General features: G+C 41.2%; 1 protein-coding gene across 1 annotated transcript; it reads left to right on the top strand.

Annotated features, from left to right (window-relative positions):
* Positions 1-291: 291 nt before the first annotated feature.
* LOC133424989 (tripartite motif-containing protein 16-like) lies at positions 292-2938 on the top strand. The gene has a single exon (XM_061715614.1). It carries the CDS (start codon positions 499-501, stop codon positions 2314-2316), a length of 1818 nt encoding a protein of 605 aa, XP_061571598.1. The 5' UTR covers positions 292-498; the 3' UTR covers positions 2317-2938.
* Positions 2939-10693: the final 7755 nt, after the last annotated feature.

Here is a 10693-nt window from a genome sequence, read left to right as displayed (position 1 = left end):
GAGCATAAAGGTGGACGTTCATGAAAATCCCAGAGTTCATCTGGTTTCATCTGTAAACACTACATGAAGTCTATGTTCATGTGGAATTCATAAGTATTATAAGCTATAAAATAATCCATCTGTCTAAAATGAAACCTAAGTTACATTTTTGTGGTTTTATTTGTGACTAAATACAAGTTGAGGTAAAAAAGAGGTTTCCTTGTAAACTGGAGTCTGATATAAAAGGGTTAAATCCAGAGTTGGTCCCTTCCTGGAATCTGGGGCTGATAAACCTCCCTCTTCTTCCTGCTCTCAGACCAGCAGATCCAGTCGGACCAGTTTCCTGGTTCCCTCCCCTGCAGATCTGCAGCTTGAAGACGAGTCTGATCAACACGAGATAAACACTGAGAGCTGACAGCCTCCGTTCTCTGCACAGACGCATGATTTGTAGATCAGCGCTCAGACTAGTTTCAGCTTTGAGGAGTGAAACTGTCTCAGTCTCAGTTACTGAGAGGTGAAATGGCGCAGAAAGGAGATCGGCTGGACCAGGAAACCTTTTCTTGTTCCATATGTTTGGAGGTTTTAAAGGATCCGGTGACTATTCCCTGTGGACACAGTTACTGTATGAACTGTATTAAAAACTTCTGGGATGAAGGAGAGAAGAAACTCCCCAGGTGTCCTCAGTGTAGAGAGACTTTCATCCCGAGGCCTGCGCTGGTGAGAAACACCATGTTGGCAGCTTTAGTGGAGCAGCTGAAGAAGACCGGACTCCAAGCTGCTCCTGCTGATCACTGCTATGCTGGACCTGAAGATGTGGCCTGTGATTTCTGCTCTGGAAGAAAACTGAAAGCCACCAAGTCCTGTTTGGTCTGTCTGGTCTCTTACTGCGAGACACACCTTCAACCTCATCATGATTCATCTTCATTCAAGAAACACAAGCTGGTGGATCCCTCCAAGAACCTGCAGGACAACATCTGTCCCAGTCATGGTGAGGTGATGAAGATGTTCTGTCGTACTGATCAGAAGTGTATCTGTTATCTCTGCTCTGTGGATGAACATAAAGGCCACGACACGGTCTCGGCTGCAGCAGAAAGGACGGAGAGGCAGAGAGAGATGGAGGTGAGGCGACAACAAATCCAGCAGGAGATCCAGGACAGAGAGAAAGATGTGAAGCTGCTTCAGTGGGAGGTGGAGGCCATCAATCAGTCTGCTGATAAAACAGTGGAGGACAGTGAGGAGATCTTCACTGAGATGATCTCTCTCCTCCAGAAAAGGAGCTCTGATGTGAAGCAGCAGATCAGATCCCAGCAGGAAACTGAAGTGAGTCGAGTCAGAGAGCTGGAGGAGAAGCTGCAGCAGGAGATCACTGACCTGAAGAGGAGAGACGCTGAGATGAAGCAGCTCTCAGACACCGAGGACCACAACCAGTTCCTCCACAGCTGCCCCTCACTGTCACCACTCAGTCAGTCCACACACACCTCCAGCATCAGCATCCGTCCTCTCACACACTCCTCCAGCATCAGCATCCGTCCTCTCAGATACTTTCAGGATGTGACAGCAGCTGTGTCAGAGGTCGGAGGTCAACTACAGGACATCCTGAGAGACCCGTGGACAAACGTCTCACTGGCCATCACCGAGGTGGATGTTTTACTGCCACAACCAGAACCAGTACTAGAACTAGAACCAGAACCAGAACCAGAAACAGAACCAGAACCAGAACCAGAACCAGAACCAGAACCAGAACCAGAACCAACGAGCAGAGCTGGATTCTTGAAGTATTCATGTGAAATCACTCTGGATCCAAACACAGTAAACACACGGATGTTACTGTCAGGGGAGAACAGAAATGTGACGTTTATGAGAGAAGATCAGTCTTATTCTAGTCATCCAGACAGATTCATTAATGTTCGTCAGGTCCTGAGTAGAGAGAGTCTGACTGGACGTCATTACTGGGAGGTGGAGAAGAAAGAAGGTGAAGTTGGTGTAGCAGTTTCATACAAGAATATCAGCAGATCAGGGGGGTGGAAGGAACGTGTATTTGGAGGAAATGACAAATCTTGGTCACTATATTGTCACGCAGACAGTTATGAATTTATTTACAACAACATCAGAACCTCCATCTCAGGTCCTCAGAGCTCCAGAATAGGAGTTTACCTGGATTACAGTGCAGGTGTTCTGTCCTTCTACAGCGTCTCTGAAACCATGACCCTCCTCCACAGAGTCCAGACCACCTTCACTCAGCCGCTGCACGCTGGAGTTGGGTTTAGTTACCCCTTCTTTAGACTCTTTATGGTCTCCCGTCCTGGAGCCTCAGCTGAGTTCTGTAAACCCAAGTAGACGTGTTTCCTCTTCATGTTTTCATCTCAGTTTTTATTGATTTTCTTTCCTTCTCAGAGACGAACGTCTCAAACTCTGATGGATGGAGGGATGTTGTTGTTCTATAAGTTGATGTTTTGTTGTTGTTTCCTCTTTTGGAGGTGGAAGTCGTTCTTTTGTAGCTTCACCTGGGAAATATTCATGTTATTAACATCTTCTATGTCAGTATAAAAATATAGAAATATACTGTGTTGTAATTGTTGTTAACTGTTAGTTTGGATGTGTTTCTAGGTTGTATTTCTCTTTTCTTCTCCTCTTTTTCTTCCACTTCATGGACTCAGACGACCCACCAGACCTTCTTCATCTCTGATGTCATGTCTGCATTCACACTGGTTTCCTCCTTCATTAGCAAACCAAATGTTGTTGTTTTGTAAACCAGTGAAGAAGTTTTTAAGGTGAAATAACAGCAAAGCGTATCTGAGGGCACCGACTTCTGAGATCTGCTCGGTTCTTGTTAAACGCTGCAGAGGTCAAAGTTCATGAAATGGTGACAGATGTTTGTTCTGTCTCCGACTTGTTGATGATTGTTTGTTGACATGTGCAAGGCTTTGTACATGACACAAAATAAACCACCGCGCTTTAAAGAAACTCCAGTACATCCCAACGGCTCTTTATTTGCACCACAGAAACGAGAAGAAACTCATTTGAACAAAAATGCTGACTAAAGATTCAAGTATTTCTGAGGTTAATTTTCCAGACACGAGCACAAAGCGCACTCCAGCTTGGGTCCAAACTGATAATAAGGTAATAAACGGAGCAGGGGTTCAAACTACCTCAATGCTGAACTTTAAACAAGTGCACAACACATTTTTCTCGAGGGGACGCATTTGCACGACCGTGAAGCGGAGGAGAAGGAAGAGACCTGTAATCTGATCGTGCAAGGATTGACAGCACTCGACACCTGACCAATCAGAGGGCTGCGCCTGCAGGCAGGCCCTTGCAGAGCTGCAGAAGGGGAGGAGATGTCGACATGACGTCCAAAAGACATCACGACTCAGGAGCGAGCAAGAAAAAGAAAAAGGCAAAACACGAGGAAACTCGGGCTTCGCTTGAAGTTGGGAATGTTGTTGAGATAAAACTTTGTGGCACAAACACCTAAGATGCCAGTCATTAGATAGAAATCTGTCTCCAGTTTCTGTCTAGAATGGAGAATGTTGTTTTTCCAGCAGCCCTGATTAACATTTATTTAATGCCTTGTTAACGCCCTATGCATTCACCTCTGTTGAAAAGGAGTGGTAAAATAACCAGTTAGTGGTCGTATATAAGCTATAAACTTTAGCCAATATATAATAAATTGGCTAAAGTTTTATATCAATTTATGTTAAAAGGAACCCTGGCTATTAAGACATGTAGGTCTTAAAAGATAAATGTTGGTATCAATTATAACAATGTGATATAAAAAACCTTTTTGATGTCTTCGTTTTTATAAAATTTGAAAATATAATTTAACATGTAGGTCGCCATTGTTGTAGTGATTCTGGGTAGTGACGTCAGACGGTGGCTCCTGCTAACCCCCGTACACTGTTTTGACACCCAGAAACAGATGAAAACACAGCTAAACAGGTGACGGCGCACCAGAAACACAGATCAAAACACAGCTAAACATTAAGGTGACGGCGCACCTACAAAAAAGTAAAAAAAAAATTTAAAAAAAGGACCGCACCATACAGCATGAACTATAAAAACACCATAAAACTCAGACAGAATAACCGACCACACGTTTCAACTAGCAGATAGCCGATGCTACAATAAAAACCCCAGCCAGATCTGGTGTCATTAAATTAAATAAAGATGTTTGTGGCCGGGTGGAGAGGTTGACGGGACACGCACCTGTGTCCCATCCACCTGAGTGGCTGCCACGCCTCCACCCGGCCTGCCTTTATAAGGCAGAGCTGGACAGCAGCAAGGGGGGTCGGAGGAGCTGCTGTCATGCTGTGTGCTTCTGCACTGTGTGTGGGTGATCTGGGTGTTTAAGTGACTTTAAGTGAATAAACAGGGTCTGCACAAAACTCCGTGTCTCTCCGTCCTTCGGCCAGGCCCCCGTGGCACGCACCCTGCCACAATGTTCTTGCCTATTTGAAGCGAAGTCTGCGCCTCCCGTTTTGTCAAAGTCCCGGGCCAGTCCCCTCAGCCTCTGGTCTGTCATCACCCAGCACTGAAGCCGGTTTTAGGGGGGGGCAGGGGTGGGCTATGCCCACCCAAACGTGCATATTGCCCACCGGCGTCTCCATCCCGGCCAGAGCGGAGAGCGGAGAGCGGATGGCGGTGCGCTGCAGGCTCTAAAGCCCCGGCTACGCCGTCTACGGCGTACGCTACGCAGGCTACGGCGTAGCCTACGCCGTCTACGCCGTAGGCTACGCCGTCTACGCAGGAGTCTAATGCACTGGTAAGAAGCGCACGACATTGATCATTTTTGCAGATCTCCCGTGCATCACAGAACTTTGATCCAGTTTGCCTGAACCGAGACGTCTTATGGGCTCCCTCGTCAGCCTCCACGGCCGGGAGAGAGCTGCTCAACTATGTTTTGGATACCTGTCCCAGTTAAACTAACGCGGCTTATCTTCCCAGAGCCACCGCTCTACGTCATCGCCCCCAGAATGCATTGCACAGGTAAAACATGGCGCCTCCCTCAGGTCAAAATATGTGATAAACATTGTAGATTTTTAAAGCAATTAGATTATTTTATGTGTTTCTAACAACATATTTTAGTATAAGAGAACAATTGTGGCTAATTAGGGACTACATGTCTTAATAGCCAGGGTTCCTTTTAAGAAGTTTTCGACTATTTTTAAGGAGATAATGTCGCCATCTGTTGGTGAATTTAATTCACAACAGAGGAGGCATTACAGAAAAATACTGATTGAAATGAGCGTGTAGCTGATGCATTTGTTGACAGAGGGAACTAAACTTGAATCTAAAGTTTGACATATCAGTCAGGAGATCATGAACCTTCCGGAGCTGCCACCACAAACAACTTCTCTGGAAATGTTGTCTTTTCTCCATGAAAATAATTTGCAGGAACTGTATCCAAATCTCTGGATTGCCCTCTGCATTGCAATAAGCTCATCAAGACATAGCTCCGCTCATCAATGGCACAGAACGCTTAAGTGGCTTGTTTATCATAAGCATCAACTCAGAAATGGCACAGCAGTTGTCATACGATGACCTCATTGATGACTTTGCATCCAGAAAATGCAGACGTGTGCATCTGTAAAAGGCACACGTTCATGTTTATTTCTGCTTTCAGACCTGCTAGACCTGCTTTTAGTTTTTTGTGGGGGATTGAGGTGGAAGTTACTTTCTTTTGATGAGTAATTGATGGCTATTTGTGACTCAGATTTGTTTATTTCAATTTGAATTTTTGTATTTAATATTTCATTATTTATTTCAGGTTGAAGTTTATTGTTTAATATTTAATTATTTCAGGTTGAAGGTTTGTATTTAATATTTAATTATCCATTTCCAGTTAAATAATTTTATTTAATATTTCATTCTTTATTTCAGGTTTAATGTTTTATTTTATTTGACTCATACACACTACAGTATCTATACCTACAGTACAATTGTTAGTATTAATAAAGATTGTCAAGTTAAATGGCATGTCGTTATATGGTCATTTTGTAGCTATGATACATTTGGGATGGGGAAAGGTGCGGGGATGTGGGGTGGGGGGGTCCAAATCAAATTTCCCTTAGGGCCCCAGTTTGGTCAGGGGTCCTGGGTGGTGGTTGGACTTGGTTGGTCCTGAAAGACCGGAGTGGAGCTGCCCCGGAGGACGACATGAGCTTCATTAGTCCCGACTCACCAGACTCTCCTCCGGGTGTTTTGGTCCTGGTCCTGGTTCACCAGCTTCCCCCGTCTCATGAGAGAGATCCACGATGAGACGTCCACCTCTACGTCCTGCTGCTTCCTCTCCGGACCGCTGGAGTTCCTCCAGGTCTGGATCTGTGGATGTCCTGGTTCCTCCTGGTCCGGGCTGCAGCTCCTCTGCAGGTTACACAAAACCCCGTCCTCCTCCACCTCACCACCATTTCATTGTTTTATTCAAAAAGATTAGATCAGATTAGAACCTTATATTCATGATTTACTTATAACTACAGTTGACAATCTTATTTAAATTTTTCATTTAATCATTTTGACGCACGTAATGCATAAGTCTAACATGCAAGTATGCAAGTATGCATACTGGCATGCATGCATGTATTCATGTATGCTTGTATACATGTATGTATGTATGTATGTATGTATGTATGTATGTATGTATGTATGTATGTATGTATGTATGTATGTATGTATGTATGTATGTATGTATGTATGTATGTATGTATGTTGTTTTGATAGCAATGTTATTGATGTCAATATCCTCACGACTCCATTAATAGATCATAAAGCAATCTCAATACAAATACTTTTAAATCCTAACACTCAGCGTAGAGGTTCATACTGGAAACTGAACAGCTCTTTCTTAAAACATGATGCAGTGATTAAAACAGTCCAATCTTTAATTAATATTTTTTGGCTTAAATCTTTCTCAGAAAAAAAATTCAGTTGTAATTGGGAATTCTTTAAATTCGAATTATCTACATTGTTCAGAACATATGGGAGATCAATAACCAAAGCCAAAAAAGCTAAAGAAGAAAATATAATTTCAGAAATAACTTCAATAATCACAAAAAGCACCTGATAATTTATCAGAAAATGATTCTACAAAATAAACTGGATGATATTTACAAATTGAAAACTGATGGGTCCTTTGTTAGGAGTAGGAGCAGATGGATGGAGGAGGGGGATCAGAACACTGATTTTTTTCGGCTTGAAAAACGTAATGCTAAACATAACACGATACAAAAACTAAATATCAATGGAGTCATTACAGACGACCCTCAGAAAATAACAAATTACTGTTCAGACCTTTATACCAAATGATATGAATCGAAATATGACGAGGAATCTTCAGGTAGTTTTTTTAGATCTCTTACAGAAACTAAATCAATTGACCTTGATCTAAAAGATTTATGTTACAAACCCATATCACTACATGAAATTATCTCAGCTATAGAACACCTTCAACTTAATAAATCTCCAGGTACTGATGGCATCACCTCAGAGTTCTATAAAGCTTTCTCTAAACAGCTTGCACCGTTCCTCTTTGGTGTCTTCTCAGAATGTATCAATAATGAATCTCTTCCTCCCACCCTAACCCAAGGCCCCATAACTTTAATCCCGAAACCAAAAAAAATATGTACTTCTTATTGACAATTGGCGTCCAATCTGCTTACTAAATAATGATTACAAAATATTTGCATTGACATTTGCCAAAAGAATAAAAACGGCCCTAGATTTCATAATTGATGAAATGCAATCCGGCTTCATGAGAAACAGACATATCTCCAACAATATTAGATTAGTTCTGGACTTAATTGACTATTCAGATTTGTTCCCTGATTAAAGTTTTATTCTTTTTGTAGATTTCTACAAGGCCTTCGACACAATAGAACATAGGTTAATTTACTTGCCCTGGAAAAGTTTGGTTTTGGGTCATATTTTAGCAGTGCTATTAGAACAATGTACAGTAACGGAAACTGTTCAATCAAGTCGCATACCGGAACTCAGGAATCAGGAATCTCAATTGCAGACAATGAAGTTATCATCAGCCAGCTGGCTGATGATACGACATTATTTTTAAAAGACATTTCTTAGATACCTTTGTCTATTGATTTGATTAATACCTTCTCTAATGCCTCCGGTCTTTGCTTGAATATAAAAAAATTTGAACTTTTTGCTCTCAAACATTGTGACATCCCTGCTATATGTAATATACCTGTAAAAGACTGTATTACTTACCTTGGTATTTTAATCACCAAAGATGGAAAGGCCAGGTGCAACTCCAACTTTGATTTAATTATTGACAAAACACAAAAAAAACTGAACCAGTGGTTGCAGCGAGACCTAACACTAAGAGGAAGAATTCTACTCACTAAAGCTGAGGGAATATCTCGCCTCACATACGCTGCTTTATCCCTTGATGTAAAAAGGTTTTAAACAATATTGACAAATTGCTTTTTAATTTTATTTGGAGGAACAAAAATCACTATATCAAAAAAATCTGTAATAATGAACTCATATGATAAGGGTGGCCTTAACTTTTTAGACTTTTCTACTTTGAATAACACTTTCAAAATTAATTTTGAATTAATTAATTAATTCTTAAAGAACCCATTTTCAATTTGGAACTTTATACCAAATCTTATTTTTACTTGATTGGTAGGCCTACATTTCTTTTTATTTTGTATAATATTGAAAAACTCCCTACAAAATTATCCAACTTTCATAAACAGATGCTTCTCTCATGGTCATTCATTTATAAACATAATTTTTCTCCACATAGATACTACTTATGGAACAATATGACATTATATATAGAAACAAATCCATATTTTACCCTCACTGGTTTTCCAATAATATTCTTTTGGTTTGTCAGCTGTTTAATTCAAATGGCTTACTCCTGACATATCAATAATTTTTGTTGGAATTCAATATTATTGTCCCTGTTAAGGAATTTAATGTCATTATAAATGTAATCCCTACTGGAGTCGTTATGTTATTTAAAAGTACGGCGGGACAAAACTTGAATTTAAATTTGTCTTTTGTTCCGACCAAACTTGAAATTGATGAGATTTGTTTCTCATCAAGAAGCAATAATAACTGTCATTTACGTGCATTGTTTCAGAAGGATGTTGTATCAATTCCATATGTGGTTTCTTATTGGAATAACTTTAACAATCTTGACTGGAAAAAGATTTGGTTGTTACCTGAAAAATATTTAATTACTAATAAAATGAAGGAAGTTTCTTTAAAAATAATTCACAGAGTCTACCCATGTAAAGTTTTTCTTCATTTCAAAAAAGACATTGACACTGTCTGTTGTTTCTGTGAAGGATCCCCTGAAGATGTTTTTCATTTATTTTGGAGTTGCTCTTTCACTACAAAATTATGGAACAATATCTGTAATTTGATTTGTGTTTGTGTTGAACCACATTTCTCCTTTGCTTTCAACATGTTTTGTTTGGCTTCATTGACTATCAATCTGTTAAAAAAAAACAATTTTATATCATTAATCTTATTATATTATTGGCAAAATGGTTTATTCACAAATCCCGTTATATTAATCAAAAGCCTCTTGATTGTGTTTTTGAAAATGAGGTCAAACAATATATTAGAACCATTAGACTCTCCACCAATGCAAAGGCCATCAAGGCCTTAAGTTTGTGTTTCTTTTTAATGTACAGTATTTCTGTAGTTCATTGTGTCCTGATTTTCCGCCACTGAGTGTGTGTCGCCCCCTGGCGGTTGGATTGTGCTGTTTGCATTTTTTCTTTCAATAAAACAAAACAAAACAAAAACAAAGCCTTTAAATAGACGGGGAGATGCATCACTGGCACAAAAAACGCAGATCACCAGGGGCCTCATGTACAAAACATGCAGCGCACAAAAAACGTGCGTAAGCCACTTTCTACGCTCACGGTTGAATGTTCAAAGAGTGATTTGAACGTAGGAAGTTGCGGTTTTTCACGCCATGGCCATGGCTGGCGTACGCACTTTTCTGAGGTTTTGTCCGTTGGCGACTCTCACTGGTGATGCAGTGAAGTGCAGAATATGAGGAAACGTGACGTCAACAATAAATTCACGACCACGTGAAGGACATGACAGTCCCCACATCACCAGATAAGTTACACAAGAGTGAAGCTGCAACAATCCCACAATCAACCACATGAACATATGAAGGCAGGAGCTCAACGTTGGAATCCGCAAATCCCGATGGAGCTTTGGCTCCGTTAGAGGAACCTGCTGATGATCAGATCACACCGACCTGCTGGTCCAGGACTAAGACTGGACCATCAGCTGGTTTAGTCTGGACCTGCTGGTCCAGGACTAAGACTGGACCATCAGCTGGTTTAGTCTGGACCTGCTGGTCCAGGACTAAGACTGGACCATCAGCTGGTTTAGTCTGGATCTGCTGGTCCAGGACTAAGACTGGACCATCAGCTGGTTTAGTCTGGATCTGCTGGTCCAGGACTAAGACTGGACCATCAGCTGGTTCAGGTACCAAGAGGATCTTCTGGATCTCTGTCCTGAACTGGACCAGCTGCTCCGGTTCAGACCAACATGATCTTTCAGCTGGAGCTGCTACAGGTCGGACATCTCAGTCGCCATGACGACCGTATGGGACGACTACTGGAGATTAAAGCCAGATCCTAAAACATCCCATAACTGTGTCTGGACAGAAAAATATTCATACATTTTGCAGTGAAAAACCAGTTCTGTAAAGTTGTCTTTT

Source organism: Cololabis saira, chromosome 24, assembly GCF_033807715.1.
Source record: "Cololabis saira isolate AMF1-May2022 chromosome 24, fColSai1.1, whole genome shotgun sequence".
Lineage (NCBI taxonomy): Eukaryota > Metazoa > Chordata > Actinopteri > Beloniformes > Belonidae > Cololabis > Cololabis saira.
Note: the sequence above shows the minus strand (reverse complement) of the source record. Positions and strands in the feature narration are given on the sequence as shown.

Coding starts and splice junctions, on each gene's coding strand:
- LOC133424989 (XM_061715614.1), top strand. CDS start 499: ATGGCGCAGAAAGGAGATCGGCTGGACCAGGAAACCTTTTCTTGTTCC.